The sequence below is a fragment of the Martes martes genome, assembly GCF_963455335.1.
Source record: "Martes martes genome assembly, chromosome: 2".
In the NCBI taxonomy this organism is placed as follows: domain Eukaryota; kingdom Metazoa; phylum Chordata; class Mammalia; order Carnivora; family Mustelidae; genus Martes; species Martes martes.
The window spans coordinates 35,758,349-35,786,305 of NC_137889.1; the positions used below are offsets into that span (position 1 = coordinate 35,758,349).

The window sequence follows — 27,957 nt, forward strand, 5'->3', positions numbered from 1 at the left end:
TGAGTATGATATAGTGTCCTTCCTCATATCTTATTATAGTCTGTGGCTTAAAATCCAATTGATCTGATATAAGGATTGCCACTCCAGCTTTCTTCTGATGTCCATTAGCATGGTACATTGTTTTCCACCCCCTCACTTTAAATCTGGAGGTGTCTCTGGGTCTAAAATGAGTTTCTTGTAGGCAGCATATTGATTGGTTTTGTTTTTTTATCCATTCTGATACCCTGTGTCTTTTGATTGGGGCATTTAGCCCATTAACATTCAGGGTAACTATGGAGAGATATGAATTTATTGCCATTGCATTGCCTGTAAGGTGACTGTTACTGTATATTGTCTCTGTTTCTTTCTGATCTACTCCTTTTAGGGTCTCTCTTTGCTTAGAGGACTCCTTTCAATATTTCCTGTAGAGCTGGTTTGGTGTTTGCAAATTCTTTCAGCTTTTGTTTGTCCTGGAAGCTCTTTATCTCTCCTTCTATTTTCAAGGATAGCCTAGCCGGATATAGTATTCTTGGCTGCATGTTTTTCTCCTTTAGTGCTCTGAATAGATCATGCCAGTTCTTTCTGGCCTGCCAGGTCTCTGTGGATAGGTCCGCTGCCAATCTAATGTTTTTACCCTTGTATGTTACAGACTTCTTTTCCCGGGCTGCTTTCAGGATTTTCTCTTTGTCGCTCAGACTTGTAAATTTTACTATCACGTGACGAGGTGTGGACCTATTTTTATTGATTTTGAGGGGCGTTCTTAGCATCTCCTGGATTTTGATATTTGTTCCCTTTGCCATATTAGGGAAATTCTCTCCAATAATTGTCTCCAATATACCTTCTGCTCCCCTCTCTCTTTCTTCTTCTTCTGGAATCCCAATTATTCTAATGTTGTGTCATCTTATGGTGTCGCTTATCTCTCGAATTCTCTCCTCGTGGTCCAGTATTTATTTGTCTCTCTTTTGCTCAGCCTCTTTATTCTCTGTCATTTGGTCTTCTATGTCACTAATTCTTTCTTCTGCCTCATTTATCCTAGCAGTGAGAGCTTCCATTTTTGATTGCACCTCATGAATAGCTTTTTTTATTTCAACTTGGTTAGATTTTAGTTCTTTTATTTCTTCAGAAAGGGCTTTTATCTCTCCAGAGAGGGTTTCTCTAATATCTTCTATGCCTTTTTCGAGCCTAGCTAGAACCTTGAGAATCGTCATTCTGAACTCTAGATCTGTCATGTTAACAATGTCCGTATTGATTAGGTCTCCGGCCTTCGGTATGGCCTCTTGTTCTTTTTTTTGAGGTCAGTTTTCCGCCTTGTCATTTTGTCCAGATAAGATTTGCTTTCTCCTGCTGTGGAATACTGCTTTTCTTGGTGAGCGATGTTGGTCTCAGCTGTGTTTCTTGTTGATCTTCTGGGGGAGGGGCCTGTTGTGGTGATTCTCAAGTGTCTTTGCCACAGGCAGAATTGCACTGCCTTTGCCAGGGGCCAGGCTAAGTAATCCGCTTGGGTTTGCTTTTGGGAGCTTTTGTTTCCTGAGCGCTTTCCGTAGAGTTTCGGAGGACGGGAATGAAGATGGCGGCCTCCCAATCCCCGTCCTGGAGGAGCCGAGAGCTTGGGGTTCCTCTCCTCAGTCCGCCCTTAGAGAAAAGCGCCCAACCGCCCTGCCTCCCTGGCCTGCGGTCACACCTTGAGGAAAGTGGTCAATTGCTGGAACCTGGAGAAAAGCACCTGGTCGCTTCTGTCTCTGTGGCCTCCGGCTGTGCTCCAAGCCCACCCAGCCTGCGGCCGGCACAAGGTAACCCCGGGCTGAGAGCTCACTCCTCGGCTTTGTCGCTGTAGCCGGCTTCCCTGCTCTAATACCTGTGAGCTCTGTGGCACTCAGACACCCCCAGTCCTTCTGTGACCCCGTGGGACCTGGGGTTACGCTGACCCCACCTGGGTTTCCCCCCGGTTTAGCCTCTGGAGCAATGTCCCTCCGTGGAGCAGACTTTTAAAAGTCCTGATTTTGTGCTCTGTTGCTCCGCCGCTTGTTGGGAGCTGGCCCGTCCCCCCGGGGTCTATCTTCCCATCGCTTTGGATTCACTTCTCTGCTGGTCCTACCTTTCAGAAAGTGATTGATTTTCTGTTTCTAGAATTGTTGCTCTTCTTCTCTTCAATTTCCCGTTGGATTTGTAGGTGTTCACAATGGTTAGATAAGCTATCTAGCTGATCTCCTGCTACCCGATGTCATCTCAGCCTGCTACTTCTCCACCATCTTAACTCCTCCCCCACAGATGGAACTTCTTAAATATTAATTTACCATTTCCAATCCTCACCCAACCTCTGACAATTACCCTTCTATTTTTTTCTATAAATTTGACTATTCTAGGTACCTCATAAAAGCAGAATTATCCAATATTTTTTCTATTGTGACTGCTTTATTTTAATTAGCATAACGCCTTCACTTTCCATCCATGTTGTAGCATGTGTCACAATTTCATTCCTTTTTAAAGCTGAATAATAGTGCATTATATGTGTATACTACATTTTTTTCCTCCACTTATCTGTCCATGGACATTTGAATGTTTGTACTTTTTAGTTATTGTAAATAATGCTCTTACAAACATGGGTCTACAAATACCTGTTTAAATCCATGCTTCTAATACTATTGAGTATATAATTAGATGTAGAATTGCAGGATATGGTGATTCCATATTTAATTCCATGAGGCACCACCGTACTATTTTCCACAGAGGTTGCAGCATTTTAAATTCCCACTAGCAATGCACAAGGATTATAATTTCTCCACATCCTTATCAGCACTTGACATTTTTGAATTTTTTCATAATAGTCATCCTAATAGGTATGAATTGGAATCTCATAGTTCTGACTTGCAATTTCTTAACAATTAGTGATGCTGAACACCTTTTCATGTGTTTATTGACCATTATTTTATCTTCATTGGAGAAATGTCTATTGGAGTCCTTTGTCCATTTAACTAGGCTGTTTCTTTGTTTTTGAGTTGTAACAATTCTTTATATATTCTGGATATTAATCCTTCCTCAGATGTAATATTCATAAACACTGGGTTATATTTTTGTTGACGGTGTCTTTTGATGAACAACATTTATTAATTAATGATGAATTCCAATGTATCTATTTTTTCTTCTGTTGTCTGTGCTTTGGCATCATATTGAAGAAATCGTTGCCACATTCAATGTAATAAAGATTTCCCATGTTTTCTTCTAAGAATTTTATAGATTTAGTTCTTAGATGTAAATCTTTACAATCCATTTGAAGTTAATTTTTGTATATGATGTAAGGGTCTAACTTCATGCTTTTGCATGTTGATATCCTATTATCCCATAACCATTTGTTGAAAAGAAAATTCTTTCTCTCACTGAATGATCATAGCAACCTTATTGGTTTGTTTCTTGGATCTCTATTTTATTTCACTGAAAAATCTCGGTTTCCCTATATGGTTACCCAAAGTAATGTGTCAACTTTCAAGAAGTTACAGAAGAGCCCTGGAGTCAACCTTGGGTCTTTTTATTTTAGCTTCTATTGACCATGACTGAGAATTCAGAAAATTTTCTTTTACTACCCATGATGATAAAGCAAAGAAGTTCAATGGAGAAAGACATTTTATAATTTTTAACCAGAGAAATGGAAAATAAAAAAGAATAGAAATCTGGATTGACGTGGTGATACTGAAACGGATTATAAAAATGAAATCTCATAGTATGAGTCTCCAGACGCCTTCATAATTTTTCTCCTACTCAAGAATCAATGACCAAACAGAGTATTTCTAATGATAAAAAAGAAATAAAATATGCTCATCCAGTTAATCATACTTTGTCAGGCAATATTTTGTCACAAATATCTGGAACATTCTGCATTGTAAAGAAGATCTAGGACAGTATCCTTTCATCTTTTTATAACATTTGGACATGAACATTTATTTGCTATGGTTGACAAGTGGAAAAATATGCATACAAAGTTGACTGAAAAGAGTTCGATGGCGTAGAAGCAATAAATATTAAGATTAACATTTTGATTGATGTTTATAAATATAAAAATATGTTCTATGTGTACAACACAATTTGCAATTGCTCTAAAGAAAAGGAAATAACAAAACATGAAATAAAACATGTACAATATCTGGATAGAGTTAAGATGGCAGAGGAATAGGGAACCCTGTTATCATCTGGTCCCTGGTATTCACCTAGATAGTCATCAAATCATTCTGAACACTTGAAAAACCAATGAACTATCTGAGAAAAGAGTCTGCAATTCTACAAATAGAAAATATACCACTTTTTGCAAGGAAGGAGGTGTGGAGACATGAACCAGGGAGATATAACAAAAGATAAACTGTAGGTGGTGGAAAAGGAGGGATCTGACTTAAGCAGGCTACTGAGAAGTATTATAAGAAGCAGAACACATTTAGAAGTCAGTTGTTGTGGGAGATTTCACTGCCTGAAAGGCTCAGGTGGCAAAGCCAGACAGAATCCCAGGTCAGACAGCATGGTCTCAGGATCCCCAGGCCCACAAAAAGAACAGGGGTGCCTGAATATGGCAAAGTTCCCAAGCATCAGAGGAGGGAAGCTAACTGAAAACAGCAAAACTAGGCACCAGCTTTCTGCTCAGTGTTGCCATAAACCATGAACCACAGTATGGTGGGGCAACTGCTCTCTGAGCAGGGGTCCAGCAAAGGGCAGAAGTACAGCGAGTCCCCTCCCCACCCTTCCTTGGGAAGAATGGCATAGATCCACACTACAGGAGTCTGTAAAGTTTGGGGACTTAAGCAGGGTAGGATGACTGAAATAAAAATGCTTGGTCACAGGCTGGGTGAACACAGAGTTCTGGTCAAAACTAGGGAGACAAGAGTGACTGTTGTTCTTGTTTTTGTTTTTGTTTTTTGTGAAGGTTCACTGAAGAGTGGGGGAAACAAACTTTCAGCTCAGGGGCTAGAGATCAGGACATCACCATCTTTAGCCCCTCCCCCCATTGGTACTAAAATCCTTCAGGGAGCAAACCAGTGCCATGTGGTACAATCCAGAACCACTTACACTGAGCCCACCCCCTGGCAAGGGGTGGTGCAATTCCCCCAGGCAAAGGTACCTGAGAATCAGGGCAACAGGTCCCTCTCCCAGAAGACCAACAGTAACATCCAGCTAATACCAAGTTTACTGATCATAGAGAAATGCAAAATGTCAGCTCCTGGGGAAAACAGTATATAGCACTCATGTTTTTTCCTTATTATTCTTTAGTCCTTCAGTTTTATATATTTTTTTCTCTTTCAGCTCTTTTCTTATTTTATCAATTCTTTTAAAAAATATTTTTAATGAAACAAGATAGGACTGGGAGGAAGATAAACCATAAGAGACTCTTAATCTCACAAAACAGAGGGTTGCTGGGGGAGGAGAGGTAGGGAGAGGGTGGTTGGGTTAGGGACTTCAGGGAGGGTATGTGATATGGTGAATGCTATGAAATGTGTAAGCCTGATGATTCACAGACCTGTACTCTTGGGGCAAATAATACATTATATGTTAATAAATATCATTTTTAAAAAATGAAAAAATATTGTTACATTTATGTTATACGTATGTTTTTAACTCTTTGGTTTCCTTTCATTGTATTCAATTATATTTTTGTATATATATAACTTCTTTCTTTCTAATTGTGGGATCAATTTCTTCTAACAAACGGACAAAAATATATCCAGGATCTAGTTTACTGTTGTGTTCTATTCTACTTCTTGATTGATTTTTTTCTCATTTTTTCTTTTTTTTTTAAATTTCTATTTTCTTCTCATATGTTTAGTGTCTATTTTAGTTTGTTGCTTTTGCTATTTTGAATTTTCTCTCTCATTCATCTAGTCTTTTCTGGACATAATGGCAAGACAGAAAAACTCACCCCAAAATAAAGAACAGGAGGCAGTACTCACTGGCAGGGATTCAATCAATATGCATATAAGTAAGATGACATATTGAGAATTCAAAACAATGATTATAGATACTATCTGGACTTGAAAAAAGCAGAGAAGACATTGGAGAATCCCTTATGGAGAAACAAAAAAACTAATATCTAAAAAGGCCAAAATTAAAAAAAGATAGTTCTGAGAGGCAATAAAAATGAAGGCTCTAACTGCTATATGAGGCAGAGAAGTCAGTAATATAGAAGACAAAATGATGGAGAATGAGGAAGCTGAGAAAAAGAGACAAACAACTACCAGATCACAAAGGGAGGATTCAAGAGATCAGCAATACCATAAAGCAAAACAGTATTAGAATAATTGGAGTCACAGAGGAAGAGGAAAGGGGGAGAGTGGTAGAAAGTATATTGCAGCAAATTATAGCTGAGAACTTCTCTAAGCTGGGGAAAGAAAGAGGTATTCAAGTCCAGGAAACACAGAGAATCCCTCTCAAAATCAATAAAAATAAGTTAATGACTTGACATATATTATATTATATTATATTATTATAGTGAAGCTTGCAAATTTCAGAGATAAAGAGAAATCTTAAAAGCAGCTCAGGACAAGAGGTCCTTAACCTACAGAGGTAGAAACATAAGACTGGCAGCAGACCTGTCCACAGAAACTGGCAGGCCAGAAAGAACCAGCATTATATTCAAGGTGCTAAATGAGGAAAATATGGAGCCAAGAATACTTTACCTGGCAAGGTGTCATCTTGAAGATAAGGAAAGGAGCATCCAGGACAAAGAGAAAATAAACGAACTTGTGATCACTAAAGCAGCCCTCCAAGAAATATTAAAGGGGATCTTTTGAGCAAAGAGGAAACCCAAAACTAACATAGGCCAGAAAGAAACAGAGACAGTGACCTTTAGATCTACAGAAACAGTGACTTTTACAAATAATGCAATGGCATTAAATTCATTTCTTTCAATAATTACTCTGAATATAAATGGACTAAATGCTCCAATTAAAAGACACAGGTATCAGATTAGACAAAGACCCCATCCTATATATCTGTCTATAAGAGATTCATTTTAGACCCAAAGACACCTCCAGATTGAAAGTGAGGGAGTGGAGAACTATTTATCATGCTAATGGACATCAAAAGAAAGCAGAGGTAGCTGTCTTTATATCACACACAGTAGATTTTAAACCAAAGACTGTAATAAGAAATGAGGAAGGACACTGTATCATAAGAAAATGGCCTGTTCTTGGGACGCTTGGGTGGCTCAGTTGGTTGGGCGGCTGCCTTTGGCTCAGGTCATGATCCCAGCGTCCTGGAATCGAGTCCCACATCGGGCTCCTTGCTCCGCAGGGAGCCTGCTTCTCCCTCTGCCACTCTGTCTGCCTGTGCTCGCTCTCTCTCTCTCTCTCTCTGACAAATAAATCAATAAAATCTTTAAAAAAAAAAAAAGAAAATGGCCTGTTCAAAAAGAGGATCTAACAACTGTAAATATTTATGTCCCTAACATTGGAGAAGCCAATTGCACAAAGCAATTGATAACAAAATTAAAGAAACACATTGAAAATAATACAATAATAACGTATAGGAGAATTTGGTAGAAGTGGAGATGCCCTGGGCCTCTGCAACCCAGCAGTCCCCTAGGCCTATGGCTGCCCACTCCTATCTGCTGGCCCCAACCAGCCCCCACTGTCCTAGCTGTGAGGCACCGCTGGACCAAAACTTCTTGTGGAATGTTTTCCAGAAGCATATGGACTCCATTTAATCCAGTGACTGTCAGATCAATTGTATCTAAGTTTGACCAAGAGAACAAGGCTGGCATGAAGGTCAGTGAGTTCACTGGCATGTGGAAGTACATCACAGACTGGCAGAATGTGTTCTGCACCTATGACATGGACAACTCTGGGACGACTGATGAGAACTAGCTCAAACAAGTTCAAGAACTAGCTCAAACAAAGCTGGTTTTGGGTACCAGCTCTCTGACCAGTTTTACAACATCTTCATTTGCAAGTCTGAACAACAATGACGGGGGTAGATCACATTTGACAACTTTATCCAGAGCTGCATTGTCTTGCAGAGGTTGACCATTATATTCAGGTGCTATGATATGGATCAGAACGTCTGGATTCAGGTGTCCTATGAACAGTATCTGTCCACGGTCTTCAGTGTCATATAACACTGACCTTTGCAAATCAACATGACTTAAGGAAGACTAAAAATGCCAAATATCCCTTTAAAGAAATGGGACACAGCTGCAGCTAGATACTGTTTTTCTTCCTTAAGATTTTATATAATTAAAATTTGGAGACCTGACTGTTACTATATTCCTAAACTGATAAGATTTTTGCAACTGTAACAATAGTTATAATCATTATTCACATAGAGACATTTGATTTAAAACTGTTCAATTGTATCATGAGTTAAGATACAATAATGTTTCAGGTATCCTGCATGACAAAAATTCATCATGTGCATTTCTAGATAGCTCCAGTTCCATAGTGGAAATACTTTTATTAGCCAGTAGAAATTTAAAAATTATACAGAACTTGCACAGAGGCTTTTATGTTCCTTACATTTTTAAAGTGGAGTTTATTTATTTGTTTGAATATGCAACAACAAAATATGCAACAACAAAGACAAAAGTAAATGGGCCCCTAACCCCCCCCCCAAAAAAAAAGTGTAGGAGAATTTAACGCTCCACTCATAGCAATGTATAGATCATCTAAGCAGAAGATTAACAGGGAAACAAGGGCTTTGAATGACAGTGGACCAAATGGATTTCACAGATAATCTATTAGGATGAACTGCTAAAGCAATAGAACACATTCTTCTCAAATGCACATGGAACATTCTCCAGAATATCACATACTAGGTCACAAATCAGGTCTCAACTAACACCAAAAGACTGGGACTATTCCCTTCATATTTTTAGACAACATTGCTTTATAACTTGAACTTAATAACAATAGAAAATTTGGAAGCAAAACAAATACATGGAGGTTAAAAATCATCCTACTGAAGAATGAATAGGTCAACCAGAAAATTAGGGAATTAAAAAAAAATGGAGAAAATGAAAATGAAAACCAGACAGTTTACAACGTTTAGTATGCAGCAAAGGCAGTCCTTGGAGGGAGTATATGGCTATACAGGCCTATCTCAGGAAATAAGAAAAGTCTCAAATACACAACCTAACCTTATTCCTCAGTAAGATGGGAAAAGAACAGCAAATAAAGTCTAAATCCAGCAGGAGAAGAGAAACAATAAGGATTAGAGCAGAAATCCATGATATAGAAATCAGAAAAACAGTAGAACAGATCAACAAAATGAGAAGCTGGTTCATTGAAAAAATAAGATTAATAAACACCAGCCAGATTATTAAAAATAAAAGAGAAATGTCCCAAATAAATAAAATTATGAATGAAAGAGGACAGAGCACAACAAACACTGAAGAAATACAAAAAATTATGAGAATATTATGAGAAATTATAAGCTAACAAATTAGACAATGTGGAAGAAATGGATGCATTCCTAGAAACATATAAACTACCAAAACTGAAGCAGGAAAACAAACAAACAAACCAGAACAGACCCATAATCAACAGAGAAATTGAATTAGTAATCAAAAATCTCCCAAAAAACAAGAGTCTAGGACCAGATAATCTCCCTGTAGAATTCTACAAAACATTTTTAAAAAATAAAGAAAAATTAATACCTATTCCTCTGAAACTCTTCCAAAAAATAGAAATGTAAGGAGAACTTTCAGACTCATTCTATGAGGCCAGCATTACCTTGATCTCAAAACCAGACAAAGGACCCATGAAAAAAGAAAATTGCAGACCAATATCCTGATGAAAATGGGTGAAAAAAACTCAACAAGATGCTAGCCAATAGGATCCAACAGTACATTTAGAAGCATTATTCACCATGACCTGATGGGATTTATTCCTGGGACGCAAGGATGGTTCAACATCCACAAACCAACAATGTGAGGCATCACGTTAGTAAGAAAGGACAGAAACCATATAATCCTCTCAATAGATGCAGAAAAAGCCTTTGACAAAATATAGCATCTTTTCTTGATTAAAAAATACTCTCCACAGTGTAGGGATAAAAGGAACATACCTTCATAACATAAATGACATATACAAAAAACCTGACACCAAAGATGAATCTGAATGGGGAAAATCGGATAGCTTTTCCCCTAAGGTCAGGAATAGGACAGAGATGCCGACTCTCACCACTGCTGTTCAACACAGTACTGGAAGTCCTAGTGTTGACAACCAGTCAAAAAAGGAAGCAAAAGGCAACCCAAGCAGGAAAGAAGAAGTCAAACTTTTACTCTTTACAGATGACATGATACTCTATGTAGAAAACCCAAAAGACTCTAGCAAAAAATTGGTAGAAATGATATAGGAATTCAGCAACATGACAGAATATAAAAATCAATGCACAGAAATCAGTTGCATTTCTGCACACTAACAATGAGACAGAAGAAAGAGAAATTAAGGAGTTGATCCCATTTACAACTGCAGCAAAATCCTTAAGATACTTAGGAATAAACCTAACCAAAGAGGTAAAGGATCTGTACTGTAAAACCTGTAGAGCACTCATGAAAGAAATTGAGGAAGACACAAAGAAATGGAAAAGCATTCTGAGCTCAAGGATTGGAAGAAAAAATATTGTTATATGTCTGTGCTACCTAAAGCAGTCTATATTTTTAAAGCAATCCTTATCCAAATACGATCAACATTTTTCACAGAGCTGGAACAAATCATCTTAACATTTGTGTGGAAACAGTAAAGACCCAAAATAACCAAAGGAACATTGAAAAAGAAATACAGAGCTGGTGGCATCACAATTCTGGACTTCAAGTTCTATTACAAAACTGTGACCATCAAGACAGTATATTACTGGCACAAAAACAGACACATAGACCAATGGAACAGAATAGAGAACCCAGAAATGGACCCTTTCAGCTCTATGGTCAACTAATCTTTGACAAAGCAGGGAAAAATATCCAATGGAAAAAGCTGCTGCAGAAACTCCAAAAAGCAGTATAGATGTTCCTGAAAAAATGAAAAATAGAGCTACATTATGACCCAGGAATTGCACTACTGGGTATTTATCCAAAGGATACAAACATAGTTATTTGAAGGGGTATTGCACTCCAATGTCCACAATAGCCAGAACATGGAAAGGGTCTTGATGTCCATAGACAGATGAATGGATAAAGAAGATGTGATATATATACACAATGGAATATTACTCTGCCATCAAAAAATGAAATCTTACCATTTCCAATAATATGGCTAGAACTAGAGAGTATTATGCTAAGTGAAATAAGTAAACCAGAGAAAGACAAATTGTCATATGATTTCACTCACATGTGGGATTAAGAAACAAACAGATGATCACATCTGGAAGGAAGGGAAAAATAAAATACAAAATCAGAGAGGAGGCAAACCATAAAAGACTCTTAATTCTAGGAAACAAATGTCACTGGAAGGGAGGGGGGTGGGGTAACTTGGTAATGGATATTAATGAGGGCACCTGTTGTAATGAGCCCTGGGTGTTATATACAAATGATGAATCACTGAACTCTACCTCTGAAACTAGTAATATGTTATATGTTAATTGATCATATTTAAATAAAATAAAATTAAATAAATAAATAAATAAAAATTTAAAAACCCATGTACAGTATCTGGTGAAAAGTACAAAATTCTGATGTAGGAAATCATACAAATTCTAAATAAATGAAGTGACATACCATATTCATAGATTAGAAGGTTCAATAATATAGAGTAAAGGTGTAAAATCTTCCTAAATTATTCCACAGTTTTAACATAGTTTATATCAAGATAATAGCAAAAATTTTTTAAACAAAGATAAACTTATTCTAAAATGCATGTGGAAGGATACCCTAGGATAGCAAAAACAATTTTGAAAAAAAAAGAATAAATTGGGAGGAATCACTCTTCCTAATGTCAATGATTACCATAAAGTTACAATAATCAAAACAGCATAGAAATGGTGGAGAGAAGGACACACAGATCAGTGGAACAGAATAGAGAAGTGAGAAATACACCAAATGCAGAAATGTCCAATTACTTATTGGCAAAGGGGCAGAAACATTTCAAAGGATGAGAGAGAGCTTTTTCAAAGAATTATGGTGGAATATTTGAAGTCACATTAGTCAAAAATTTAATCTCCCACACTTTACAAAAAGTGACACAAAATGGATCATGAATTTTAATGTAAAACATAAAACCATGCCTTTTAGAGATTTAATGGTAGAAAATCTTCAAAACTTAAGGTTGACAGAGTTCATACACTTGATTCAAAAAGCATGAACCAAAAAAGAAAAGAAGTAAACTTTATCAGAAAAAGAATTTAAAAGAAGTTGGGTTCTGAGATAAAACCATTTATAGAAATGGAAAAAATGTGTTCAAATCACATATCCAAAAACATATATATCTAGGAAACAAACAAAGAAAAACTCTGACAATTCAAGATTTAAAAATTCTAATTAGAAAGTGGGCAAAGATTTTCAGCAGATGAATGGATAAAGAAGATGTGGTCCATACATACAATGGAATATTACTCAGCCCTCAAAAGGATGAATACCCAACTTTTGCATCAACATGGATGGAACTGGAGGAGATTTTGTTAAGTGAAATAAGTCAAGCAGAGAAAGTCAATTATCATATGGTTTCACTTATTTGTGGAACATAAGGAATAGCATAGAGAAGGAAGGGGAAAATGAAGGGGGGGAGCAGAGTGGGAAACAAACTATGAATGACTATGGACTCCAGAAAACTAATTGAGGGTTTTAGAATGCAGGGCCATCAGGGGATGCATTAGCCCAGTGACTGGGTATTAAGGACGGCACATATTGTATGGAGCACTAGGTGTTATACACAAACAATGAATCATGGGACACATCAAAAACTAATGATGTACTGTGTGGTGACTAACATAACAAAATAAAATAAGTAAATAAATAAATATAAAAAGCAGGTATAAGAAAAATAAGAAAATGGGCAAAGATGTGAACAGATTTTTCACTGAAGAGAATATACAGATGCCAAATAAACATGTTTAAGATATTCAACATCATTATCCATTAGGGAAATATAAATTAAAACTACAATGAAATATTAATACACACCTAATAGAATGACTGGAAAAAAAAGTGATATCATCAAATGTTAGTAAGGATGCCAAAACACTGGTTCATTCATATAGTATTGGTGGGAATGCCAAATGTTACAGTCACTCTGAAAAATAGTTTCGTAGTTACTTTTAAAATATAAATGGGTTTCCATTGGCCCCCCAATTGCACTCTTGGGGATGTTTCTTGGGGAATTAAAATTTTACATTCATGCAGAGTTTTCTACACAATTGTTCACTGCAGATCTCTCCATAATACCTAAAAATTTACAAAACACCCAAACGTCCATCAATAGTTTTGATACATCCACACAAAGGAATACTAGTCATCAATAAAAAGAAATGAGGTACTTATCCATGCAATGAACTTCAATGCATTTCGTAGAAATTATGGAAGAGAAAGAAGTGAATCTCCAAGAGATACAAACTGTATGATTCCATATATATATAACACTCATGAAATAACATAATTAGAGGCAAATAGTAGTGGTTGCCAAGAGTTAGAAATGCCAGAAAAGGGGATCAGTGTGGCTATATAAAGGGGTGATGTTAGGAGCAGTATAGTGATAATACACTACTGTATCTTAATTGTGGTGGTGGTTACATAAATTTGAACATGTAAAACTGCATGAAACTAAATACAAACACACATATATGTGCTTATACACACATACACATATACACAAATTAGTGCATGTATACTGGTGAAAACTGAATATGGTCTGTGCATTTTAATAACGCCTAATTCCTTGTTTTACTACTGTGCTATAGTAATAAAACATGTTAACACTGACAGAATCTGAGTAAGGAGTACACAGGTCTTCCATCTGCATTTCTGTGCAACTCTTTGTGATCTATAATTACTTCAAGATAAAAAGTTAAGTAAAAATCACAAGGAGATATCATTAGACATCTGTAACTGGCAAAAAAAAATCAAATAAAACAGAACAAAAATGACAGTATGCTTGTGAAGTATGGAGCATCTGTGCAGAGAAACTGGAACTCTTGTAGATGAATGGGAAGGAGTACTAGCATAGTCACCTTAGCAATAGTTTGGTTATTTCTTGTAAAATTAAATCGTATCCCTAGATATTTATCAACCAAAAGTGAGAACTTACATATATACAAAAGCTTATATGCATATGTTTCATTAACTGGTGAATGGATAAAGATGTGATATATAAACAAATACATATTTATACATATCTATATATCTATATAGTGGAATATTAGTAATTAAAAAGAATGAAATCTTGCCATTTGCAGCAATGTGGAAGGAGCTAGAATGTATTATGCTAAGTGAAATAAGTCAACCAGAGAAAGACAAATAACATGATTTCACTCATGCATGGAGCTTAAGAAACAAAACAGATGCACATATGAGAAGAGAGGAAAAAAGGAAAAAGGGAAATAAACCATAAGAGACTCTTAAGGATAGAAAACAAAGTGTTGATGGAGAGAGATGGTGGGAGATGGACTAGGTGGGTGATAGTCATTAAAGAGGGCACTTGTAATAAGCACTGGGTGTTGCATGTAAGTGATGAATTATTGGATTTTTTTTTTAAGATTTATTTATCTGAGAAGAGAGGGTATGAGAGGGGGCAGACGGAGAAAGAGTCTTAAGCAGACTTTGCACAGAGCATGGAGCATGGACACAGGGCTCGATCTCACAACCTTGAGATCACAAACTCAGCAGAAACCAAGAGTCAGGCACACAATTGACTGTGCCACCCAGGTACCCCAAATTACTGAATTCTACTCCTGAAACCAATATTGCACTGTATGTTAACTTACTAAAATTTAAATAAAAAACTTTTTTAAAAAGCCTACTTAACAATAAAAGAATGAACTATTTAGCAGCACCTAGCTGGCTTAGTAGGTAGAACACATGACTTGACCTATTAAAACATGGCAACAGGAATGGGTCTCAAATTCTTATGTACTATATATGACATTCTGGAAAAGACAAATATATAGGAACAAGAACAGGTAATTGGTTGCCAGGAATTGGCAGTGGGGGATGAATATGAAGAGGGCAGCCAGAGGGAAATTTTGAGGTGATAGATCTATTGTGTATCATGACTGACAGTGGGAACAAGAGTATGTGGATTTTTTTCAATACTCATTGAGTTATATACCACAGAGTGAATGTCACTATGCATCATTTTTTAAAATGCAAATACATTCAATAAAAAATATTTAAAAAGAGACAACAGCTAAAAGGTTTCTTAAAATTTTCCCAAACACAGTAAGCTATAGACTCAAGAATCACAGCCAATGTAAGCAGGATAAATTCAAAAAGAAACGTGTCCTGATAAATTTCAGCCAAACTGTGGAAAATCATATAAACATACAAAATATAAACATATAAAATAAAAACATATAAAAAGTCTGAAACTCAAAAAATAAAGGAAACATTATACTATTGGGATAAATAGAATAATAAGAATGACACTGTGTTCTCATCAGAACATGTAAGCTTAGATACAACTAGATTACATCCTTGAATGGCTGAAAGAAAAAATTCTCAATGTATAATTCTAATTCCAGTGAAAATATTCTTCACAAATTAATACATTTTTATAAAAAATATTTTAAAAACAAAAGCTGAGACAAGTGCTCATCACAAGGTAAAACAAAAAGAAGTACAAAAGGAAGTTTTTCAGATAGAAAGAAAATGCCCACATGGAATTTGAATGTGCTTGAAGAATTGAAAAGCCCTTGGAAACAGTAAATGGGTAAGTTTAAATATTTATATTAAAAAACTTTAAAATTCCATTGCCTGTTTAAGGCAAATCTAATAATGTACTATCAGATTTACAACAATATAAATAAAATATAAAGTAAAAATACAAATGATGTAAAGACATTAATGAAATTATACTGTTAAGATTTATACATTGTGAAGTTTAGAAAAAAATAATTGTTCATGAATGTTTATCAAATAAAATTTTAAAATTGTTTGTACCATCTACTATCCATATGCAATGGATATGGAAGATCTGATTACTTTTCCCTTTTGAAAAGGGAAACTTAAAAGATGCAACTTGGAGGGGGATGGAGCAAGATGGTGGAGGAGTAGAAGACCTAAATAGCCTCAGGTCTCAGGAGTTCAGCGAGATAGTTATCAAACCATTCTGAACACCTACAAACTCAACAGGAGATCAAAAAAGAAGAGCACCAATTCTAGGAATAGAAAAGCAACCAGTTTCTGGAAGGCAGGATATGCGGAGAAGGAAATCCAAGGAGATATACAGGAAGATAGACCACGGGGGAGGGGCTTGCTCCTGACTAGCAGTAGAGCAATGGAGCCAAAATCAGAACTTTTAGAAGTCTGTTCCACTGAGGGACATCACTCCAGAGGTTAAGTGGGAAGTGTAGCCCTTGCGGGGAAAGTGTGATCTCAGGACCCATGGGGTCACAAAAAGACCAGGGGTATCTGAATGTGGCAGAGTTGCCAAGTATCAGTGTGGGGAAGCTGGCTGCAGAGACAGAGCTGAGGAGGGGTGTCTCAGCTTGGGCTTACCATAAGCTGTGATCTGAGGCACAATGAGGCCACTACACTTCAAGCAGGAACCCCACAAGTGGCAGATCCAGGGAGAAGACCTGCTCCTTCCTCCTCCAGGAAAAGTGGCATGGGAGCATGCTGCAGGAATCTGCTAGGTTTGGAGCCTCCAAATGGGGCTGTGCACCAGAGATAGAAATGCTTGGTCACAGGCCAAGTGAGCATGGAGTGTGGCCAGAGACCAGGGAGACAGCAGTGATTGACAGCTTTTCTCTGAGGGTGCACTGAGGAGGGAGGCCCTGTGCTCTCAGCTTCTACAGGGCCGAAGATTGGGAGGCCACCATTTTCATTTCCGTCCTCCAAAGCTGTATGGAAAGTGTTTAAGGAACAAAAGTGACCAAGAGCAAACCCAAGCAGAGGACCTAGTCTGGCCCCTGGCAAGGGCAGAGCTATTCCACCTTGGTCAAAGACATTTGAGAATCACTTCAACAGGTCCCTCCCCCAGAAGATTAGAAAGCACATCCAGCTAAGACCAAGTTCACTAATCAATGAGAACTGCAGAATTCCAGAGCTAAAGGAATGCAACATATAGAATTCATGGCTTTTTCCCCATGATTCTTTAGTCTTTCAAAGTTAAATTTTTTTAATTTTATTTTTTTCTTATTCCACTTTTAAAAAAATTTTCCTCTTTCCTATTTTAATCTTTTTAAACAATTTTTCTTTCCTTAAAATTTTGGGATACAGTTTCTTCTAACAGATCAAAATATACCCTAAATCTAGTGCATAGCTTTGTTCTAGTCTCCAACCTGATCCCCTTCTTTCCTTTTTTTTTCCCTTCTTTTTTCAACTAACTTCTTATCAATTCCTGTTTCAGAATCTTTTTAAATTTTCATCTTTACAGTCACATTCCATTCCTTCATCGTGTTTATATATATATATATATATATATATATATATATATATATATATATATGTTTTTCTTTCTTTAAAATTTAAAATTTTGGGAGGCAGTTTCTTCTAAAAGACCAAAATACACCCCAAATCAAGTGTGTGGCTCTGTTTTATTCACCTATTTAGACTGATGAATAGAACAGAGCCACACACTTGATTGGGGTGTATTTTGGTCTTTTAGAAGAAACTCCCTCCCAAAATTTTAAATGTATTTGTATATATGTATGTATACGTATATACACATACACACACACACATACACACACATATATTATATAAATATAATACGTATATATGTATATTTCCTTTTTCTCCTTTTTTCTCCCATGCTCCAGTTTTAGGTCTCATCCAATTTGGTTAATGTATATTTTCCTGGGGTCCTTGCTACCTGTTTAGTATGTTGTTTTCTCATTCATTTATTCTTATCTGGATAAAATGACAAGGTGGAAAAACTCACCTTAAAAAAAAAAAAGAAAGAAAAAGAGGCAGTATTGAAGGCTAGGGACCAAATCAATACAGACATTACTAAGATGTCAGAACCACAGTTCAGAATGACAATTATCAAGGTGCTAGCTGCGCTCAAAAAAAGCAAGAAAAATCCCTTTCTGGAGAAATAAAATTCCTTTCTGGAGAAATAAAAGAACTAAAATCTAACCAAGTTGAAATTTTAAAAAGCTATTAATGAGGTACAAGCAAAAATGGATACTCTTCTGCTAGGATAAATGAGGCAGAAGAGAGAATTAGCGATATAGAAGACCAAATGATGGAGAATAATGAAGCTGAGAAAAAGAGAGATAAACAACTACTAGACCACAACCAGAAAATTTGAGAGATAAGTGATACCATAAGATGAAACAGTATTAGAATAATTGGGATCCCAGAAGAAGAAGAAGAGAGAGAGAGGAGGGCAAAAGGTATATTGGAGCAAATTATAGCAGAGAATTTCCCTAATTTGGTGAATGAAACAAGCATCAAAAACCAGGAGGCCCAGAGAACCCCCTCAAAATCAATAAAAATAGGTCAACACCCTGTCATTTAATAGTAAACATTACAGGTCTAAGTGACAAAAAGAAAATCCTGAAAGAAGCTTGGGGCAAGAGGTATGTAACACAATAGTAGAAATATTAGATTGGCAGCAGACCTATCCACCAAGACATGGTAGGCCAGAAAAGATTTTCATGATATAGTCAGAACAATAAAAGAGAAAAATATGCAGCCAAGAATACTATATCCAGCTAGGCTGTCTTTGGAAATAGGAGAGATAAAAAGCTTCCAGGGCAAACAAAAATTAAAAGAATCTTCAAACACCAAACCAGCCTTTTAGGAAATATTGAAAGGGTCCTCTAAGCAAAGAGAGAGCCTAAAAGTAGTAGACCAGAAAGGAACAGAGACAATATACAGTAACAGTCACCTTACAGACAATATAATGGCACTAAATTCGTATCTTTCAATAGTTACCCTGAATCTAAATGGGCTAAATGCTCCAATCAAAAGACACAGGGTATCAGAATGGATCAAAAAACAAACAAGCAAACAAAAAGCATCAATATTCTTTTTGCAAGAGACTCATTTAAGACCCAAAGACACCTCCAGATTTAAAGTAGGGGGGGGTGGAAAACAATTTACCATGCTAACGGACATCAAAAGAAAGCTGGGGTGGCAATCCTTATATCAGACAAATTAGACTTCAAGCCAAAGATGAAAATAAGAGATGAAAAAGGGTACTATAACATACTTAAAGGGTCTGTCATTCAAGAAGATCTAACAATTTTAAATATCTATGCCCCTGACATAGAGGAGCCAATTATATAAACCAATTAATACCAAAATCAAAAAAACACATTGACAATAATACAATTAGAGCAGGGGACTTTAACACCCTCCTCACCAAAATGGACAGATCATCTAAGGAAAAGATCCACAAGGAAATAAAGGCTTTAAAAGACACACTGGTCCAGTTGGACATCATAGATACATTCAGAACATTCCATCCCAAAGCAACAGAATACAAATTCTTCTCTGGTGCACATGGAACATTCTCCAGAATAGATCACATTCTGGGTCACAAATCAGATCTCAATCGGTACCAAAAGATTGGGCTCATTCCCTGCATATTTTCAGACCACAATGCTTTGAAACCAGAACTCAACCACAAGAGGAAAGTTGGAAAGAACTCAAATACATGGAAGCTAAAGAGCATCCTACAAAAGAATGAATGGATCAACCATGAAATTAAAGAACTTAAAAAAAATTCATGAAATAAATGAAAATGAAAACACAGCTGTTCAAAATCTTTGAGACATAGCAAAGGCGGTCCTGAGAAGAAAAATATATGGCAATACAAGCCTTTCTCAAGAAACGAGAAAGGTCTCAAATACACAACCTAACCCTACACCTAAAGGAGCTGCAGAAAGAACAGCAAAGAAAGCCTAAACCCAGCAGGAGAAGAGAAATAATAGAGATCAGAGCAGAAACTAATTAAATAGAAACCAAAAGAACAATAGAACAAATCAATGAAACTAGGAGCTGGTTCTTTGAAAGAATTAATAAGATTGATAAATCCCTGAACAGATTAATCAGAAAGAAAAGAGAAAGGACCCAAATTAATAAAATCATGGATGAAAGAGGAGAGATCACAACCAACACCAAAGAAATACAAACTATTATAAGAACATATTATGAGCAACTATAGACCAGCAAATTTGACAATCTGGAAGAAATGGATGCATTCCTAGAGACATATAAATTACCAAAACTGAACCAAGAAGAAATAGAAAACCTGAATAAGACCCATAACCAGTGAAGAGATTGAAGCAGTCATCAAAAATTTCCCACCAAACAAGACCTCAGGGCCAGACGGCCTTCTAGGGGAATTCTACCAAAGATTTAAAGAAGAATTAATACCTCTTCTCCTGAAACTGTTCCAAAAAATATAAATGTAAGGAAAATTTCCAAATTTATTTTATGAGGCCAACATTACCTTGATCCCAAAACCTTGATCTCAAAACCCCATCAAAAAGGAGAATTACAGACCAATATCCTTGATGAACACAGATGCAAAAATTCTCACCAAAATTTTAGCCAATAGGTTCCAACAGAACATTAAAAGGATTATTCACCATGACAAAGTGGGAATTATTCCTGGGCTCAAGGTTGGTTCAACATCCACAAATCAATCAATATGATACTATATATTAATAAAAGAAAGAACAAGAACCATATGATACTTTCAATAGATGCTAAAAAAAATTTGACAAATTACAACATCCTTTCTTGATCAAAACTCTTTACAGCGTAGGGATAGAGGGTACATACCTCAATATCATCAAAGCCATCTATGAGAAATCCACAGTGAATATCATTCTGAATGGGGAAAAACTGAGTTTTTTCTCTAAGTTCAGGAATATGGCATGGCTGTCCATTATTACCACTGCTATTCAACATAGTACTAGAGGTCCCAGCCTCAGCAATCAGACAACAAAAAGAAATTAAAAGCATCCAAATCGGCAAAGAAGAAGTCAAACTATCACTCTTTGATTTGAAGATGATATGATACTTTCTGTGGAAAACCCAAAAGACTCCACTCCATAACTGCTAGAACTCACACAGGAATTCAGTAAAGTGTCAGGATATAAAATCAGTGCACAGAAATCAGTTGCATTTCTATACACCAACAGCAAGACAGAAAAAAGAGAAAGTAAGGAGTTGATCCCATTTATAATTGCACCCAAAACCATAAGAAAACAAGGCATAAACCTAACCAAAGAGACAAAGAATCTGAACTCAAAAAATTATAAGGTACTCATGAAAGAAACTGAGGAAGAGACAAAGAAATGGAAAAATGTTCCACACTCATGGATTAGAAGAACAAATATTGTGAAAATGTCTATGCTACCTAAAGCAATCTACACATTTAATGCAATCCCTATCAAAATACCATTGATTTTTTCAAAGAAATGGAACAAATTATCCTAAAATTTATATGGAACTAGAAAACACCCCAAATAGCCAGAGGAATGTTGAAAAAGAAAACCAAAGTTGCTGGTATCACAATTCCAGACTTCAAGCTCTATTACAAAATTATAATCCTCAAGACAGTATGGTACTGGCACAAAAACAGACACATAGATCAATGGAACAGACTAGAGTGCCCAGAAATGGACCCTCAACCCTGTGTTCAACTAATCTTCGACAAAGCAGGAAAGAATTTCCAATGGAAAAAAGACAGTCTCTTCAACAAATGTTACTGGGAAAATTGAACAGCCACATGCAGAAGAATGAAACCGGACAATTTCCTTAACCACACTCAAAAATAGACTCAAAATGGATGAAGGGTCTCAGTGTGAGACATGAATCCATCAAAGTCCTTGAAGAGAACACAGGCAGCAACCTCTTCGACCTCAGCCACAGCAACTTCTTCCTAGAAACATTGCCAGAGGCAAGGGAAGAAAGGGCAAAAATTAACATTGGGACTTCATCTAGATAAAAAGCTTTTGCACAGCAAATGAAACAGTCAACAAAACCAAAAGACAACTGATTAAATGGGAGAAGATATTTTCAAATGACATATCAGATAAAGGGTTATTTTCCAAAATCTATAAAGAACTTATCAAACTCAACACCCAAATAATAACAAACAACCCAATCAAGAAATGGGCAGAAGACAGGAACAGACATTTTTGCAAAGAAGACATCCAAATGGCCAACAGACACATGAAAAAGTGCTCAATGTCCCTTGGCATCAGGGAAATGCATATCAAAATCACAGTGAGATACCACCTCACATTAGTCAGAATGGTTAAAATTAACAAGTCAGGAAATGACAGATGTCGGCGAGGATGTGGAGAAAGGGGAATGCAAGCTGGTGCAGCCACTCTGGAAAACAGTTTGGAGGTTCCTCAGAAAGTTGAAAATAGAGCTACCCTATGACTTAGCAATCTCACTACTGGGTATTTACCCTAAAGATACAAATGTCGTGATCAAAAAGGGCACATGCACCTGAATGTTTACAGCAGCAATGTCCACAACAACCAAACTATGGGAAGAGCCTAGATGTCCATCAACAGATGAATGGATAAAGAAGATGTGATATATATATATATATATATATATATATATATATATATATATTATGCAGCCATCAGAAAAAAATGAAATCTTGCCATTTGCAATGACGTGGATGGAACTAGTGGGTATTATGCTAAGAGCAATAAGTTAGTCAGAGAAAGACAATTATCATATTATCTCTCTGATATGAGGAATTTGGGAGGAAGGGTGGGGAGTCATGGGAGGAGGGGAGGGAAAAATTTAAAAAGATGGGATCAGGGAGGGAGACAAACCATAAGAGACTGTTAATCTCAGGAAACAAACTGTGGGTTTGGGGAGTTCGGGAGGGAGGAACGGATCGGGTGGCTGGGTGATGGAAATTGGAGAGGGTATGTGCTATGGTGAGTGCTGTGAATTGTGTAAGACTGATGATTCACAGATCTGTACCCCTGAAGTGAATAATACATTATATGTTAATAAAAAAAGATGCAACTTGGTTGTGAACTAGCATATCATGATAATTAACCTCCTGGGAATATGCAGAATATATAATAAAACTATCACCTATCACCTATCTAGAGAATTCTGTTGTATATATAGAAATGTTTTTCATAACCATGGTTAAAATTAAAGAGAGGTCTATTAAAATGTTCACTTCTTAATTGGAATTAAAAGCATATATAAAATTTTGATTGGCAATATGATACAGAGCTGTACTATTTAATATAGTTGCCACTAAGTCACAAGTGGCTACTTAAATTTAAATAAAGTAAAATAAAATGGAAATTTCATTTCCTAGTTATCACTATCCATATGTCAGGTGCACTATAGCCACATATTCAGTGGAGATGTAGACCATTTCTGTATGGGCAGAAAGCTCCTTGAAGCACACTCATCTAGATACTAACATGCTTTACTCCAAAACCCATCATCAATACTTCCTCCTTTTGATGTTCGTGATGGTATACAAAGTGGAGGAGAATATCCAACATCACAGTGACAATGAAGAAAATTATTGCAAACCTGAAATCAAAACCAATAAAAAAATAACATTTTATGTACAACATAAAAATTAAATGCATTACTATGATTGTTAGTCAATGTAAATTATTGAAGTATTGTAATTTATATTTTATAATGGTTTTTACTTAATGTGGAAATATTTTTTAAAATAAAATGTAATATAATAAATTCCCATGCAATTTATTACAATTATGCCTTTCAAATATCATAGAGATTTTCTTTTCTATTATTATTATTTTAATTTCTTTTCAGTGTAACAGAATTCATTGTTTATGCACCACACCCAGTGCTCCATGCAATACGTGCTCTCCATAAAACCCACCACCAGGTTCACCCAACCACCCGCCCCCCGCCCCTTCAAAACCCTCAGATTGTTTTTCAGAGTCCATAGTCTCTCATGGTTCATCCCCCCCTCCAATGTCCCTCAACTCCCTTCTCCTCTCCATCTCCCCATGTCCTCTGTTATTTCTTATGCTCCACAAATAAGTGAAACTATATGATAATTGACTCTCCCTGCTTGACTTATTTCACTCAGCATAATCTCTTCCAGTCCCATCCATGTTGATACAAAAGTTGGGTATTCATCCTTTCTGATGGAGGCATAATACTCCAATAGTGTATATGGACCACATCTTCCTTATCCATTAGTCCATTGAGGGGCATCTTGGTTCTTTCCACAGTTTGGCGACCGTGGCCATTGTTGCTATGAACATTTGGGGTACAGATGGCCCTTTTTTCACTACATCTGTATCTTTGGGGTAAATACCCAGTAGTGCAATTGCAGGGTCATAGGGAGATTGTTTTTGTCTCATATATTTTTTAAGCAAAAGTAGATAACCTTCTTGACACAACTGAAATGTCTTATTCCAGAAAAGTATAAAATTATGAACCAAAAATTATACTAATCATCAGGAAAATGTAAGTCAAAACCTCAATGAGGTATCACTTCACACCGTTCAGAATGGCTAGTATAAAAACAAGAAAAACAAGTATTGGTGAGGATTTAGAGAAAAAGGAACAATTGAACACTGTTGGTGGGAATGTAAATTGGTACAGCCACTGTCAAAACATTATGGAGGTTCCTCCAAAACATAAAAATATATATAATCCAGTAATTCTAAAACTACTCTTTACCCAATGAAAACAAAAACACTAATTAGAAAAGTCATGTGTTTCTTACAGCACTATTTACACTAACAAAGATATGGAAGTAACCTAAGTGATTATTAGCAGATGAATGGATAAAGACGTGGTATGTATATATATACAATGGAATGTTACTCAGCCATAAAGAGAGAGAGAGAGAGATCTTGACATTTTTGACAATATGGATGGACCTAGAAGTTATTGTGCTAAATAAAGTAAGTAAGACAGAGAAAGACAAATGCCATATGATTTCACTCATATGAAATCTAAAAAATAAAATGAATAAACAAACAAAAAAGCAGAATCAGACCTATAAATACAGAGAACAAACTGTGGTTACTAGAAAGCGAAGTAATGGTGAGAAGGACCAAACTGGTGAAATGGAGTGGGAGTTGCAGGCGTCAGTTATGGAATGAGTAAGTCATGGGGGTAATAAGTATAGCATAGGGAATATAGTCAATGATATTGTAATTGCAGATGATAGCTACACTTGTGAGTATAGCATAATGTACAGAGTTGCTGAATTACTCTTTTATACCTGAAACTAATGTAACACTGTGTGCCAACTATAATTCAATAAAAAATATAAAATAGTAGGAGTTAAAGTTTATCTTGAATTGTGTTAAGTTAAAAAATAGCTGTTATAAAATCAAACTTTTACCAAAAAATAGGAGAAAAAACAAACATAGGTTTGCTTAATGAGATACCAAATACCAAAACATATTTTGCTAGAAATAGGAGGGTTAGAAATTATCTCCAAATGTGATCTGACAGATGAACTGAAAGAAGGATTGGAAGCAGAATAGGGAATCTAGAAATAGGTCATGCAAAAATTGAATAAGAAATTAGATTTAAATAAGAAAGAAATAGAAAAAAAATTTTAATAGGGCATGTAAGTGATTGGGGAGAAAATGTGAATACAAGACATGCAGGTAGGTCACTTTATTCTCAGATCATTATATAAAATATGAAGCATTGATATGGCAAGAGACACCAGCCACAAAGTTAAAGCCTAAAATTAGGTTCAGGAAAACAAAGTTTACACAGTTTCTATTCCCTAGTAGATAATTTCACAATGGATAGACAAATAAAAATGCAATTGGCAAGTATGACCATACATATATTGTGCCTAAAAACTCTATAATTAAGGAAATATAAATTAGCAATGGATTTAGCATGTTGAAAGTGATTTTAAAAAGCTGAGATACTAGTCTGGTCAGAATTTAAGGAAATGCATATTTTTATACCTGGTAGGTGGGAGTAAAAACTGGTATAATATTCTTTAAACATAATATAATATTTATAAAAATTTAAATGTTGCATAAATGTGGCCAATCATGTATTTCATTAATAATTAAAGAAGTCAGGCAAATGTGGAAAGGTAACTGTACCATAATGTCCATTGTCCCACTACTTACAATAGTTAAGTAAAAATTAACATTATCCAAAAGTCCATCAGTGAATGATTTTTAAAATATAGCATCGAGGAGACATACAGGGAAATAAATTGAAACAACTAAAGGATGAATGAGATCTGAATAGACAAGAAACTCTGCTCTCACAAAAATATTAGATTATAATATGTGTAATATAAATATATTGTGTGTGTTTTCAAATATTTATCAGTACACATACACTCAACCACAAGCAATATTTACATGTATGTTAAACGTGTATGAGTAATACTTAAAAAATTCAATTTAGAAATGAATTTATTTCATATTGTATTTTTGTACAAACTTCAAAGCTCATGAGGCCTATAACAATGTGACTGAACACACAAATCATATGTGTATGTATACATAATGGAATCTACTTTCCTTATTTTAACTGAAATTTTTCAAAGTAATTTCTATATCAAATAATTCTAAACCTCATTATCTTGGACAATGTTGTTGACACAAATTAAAATAGCTATACTTAGAAATGAAATAACCATTACATACCCCATGTCCACTGCAGTTTATACTTGCATCACAATTTGTTCTCTGTGCGTACAAATTCCTAGGAACACAACGTCCCTTATCACAATACTAAAATGTTAAAAAACAAACAACAAAAACTGTAAATGTAAATCAAAAGTTGAGCAATTGTACTTGGTACAAAAATTAAATGCACAATACACTGTATATTTACATTTCATATAAAATATAATATATATAATATGAATCTGGATTTCACGAATCTACTCATTCTAAAAGAAGAACATAAGAGCCCAAATGACATGTTATTGCTTTACCAAATATAAAATTTTGAAATGAGATACTATTTCTTTCCCATGAGGGAGCACAGCTGTGAATTTTTTGATATATTGATACTAATTGATATAGGAACAAAAATAGCCAAGTTGTACCGGTGATTTGTAATGAGATCAGATCTGTCTTTGCACTTTCTATGTATTTTTATGAGACATGCTCATTATACTCAAAGGAAATATTTTTATCCTCATTTTATATTTGATGATAATAAATCGACTCTTTTAAATTCATGCACAAGTTATCAACGGCCAATATCCAGTACAAGAACTCCCTTAGTCACAGAACCACATATTTATCAATGCTAAGTGTTCTTGTCATTTTTATATTTTATATTTTTCCAGTTTTAATGACAATTTCTCTTACCTTTCATATTTGCACTAAAGCAAGTTATTTAATCTCTCCATACCTCCATTTATCCATCTTTGAATTTGGAATAGCAATTATACCCAAATTTTTTAAAAGTGTAGGTTTTAAAAGTGTAAGATGAAATAATTTGTTAGACATAAAGGAACAAAAGCAGTGCCTGGGACATAGTAAATCCTTACTAAATACAAGATATCATTTTAATTATTATTTATTGATGACTTGATCTGTATGTAAACTTTATGCTAATTTTAATTTAATGTGAATATCTTTAGGGGAGTCTGTAAAAATTATGTTGGCTTTTCTCAAGTTATCTGATAGACTATTCACTATATGATAAATAGTCTTAAAAATCATTATTTTCTATCACCATTAACCAATCACCATAAAGGAAAGAATATCAGCCTGTTCATTACTGTAAGTGCCCTGATGAAACTAGCAAGAATAACAAAATGTTGGGCAAATCAGCATTACCTGTCCAAAGAACCATCTTCTTTCTAGTTCTCCTTAAACATTATCACTGAAGCAATAATAAACTAGTCATACTTCACTGCATTGTCTTTAGGGGAAAAATAATCCAGGAAAAGTTAAGACTCATAC

At 35.6% G+C, this 27,957-nt stretch overlaps 1 protein-coding gene and 1 pseudogene across 2 annotated transcripts in view; one reads left to right on the forward strand and one right to left on the reverse strand.

The window, feature by feature from the left end:
• The window catches only part of LOC308338242 (A disintegrin and metallopeptidase domain 3-like), a gene marked incomplete at both ends in the record, with an annotated part of 130,760 nt that overhangs the window by 10,506 nt on the left and 92,297 nt on the right, over positions 1-27,957 (reverse strand). The window contains 2 exons of the mRNA XM_080796292.1: positions 23,476-23,590; positions 26,683-26,769. Of these exons, the coding sequence (XP_080652418.1) occupies positions 23,476-23,590; positions 26,683-26,769 (202 nt within the window). The remainder of the gene's footprint in view (positions 1-23,475; positions 23,591-26,682; positions 26,770-27,957) is intronic.
• On the forward strand, positions 7,626-8,068 carry LOC308338994 (programmed cell death protein 6-like; annotated as a pseudogene). The gene has a single exon. The product of its transcript is annotated as a programmed cell death protein 6-like (transcript).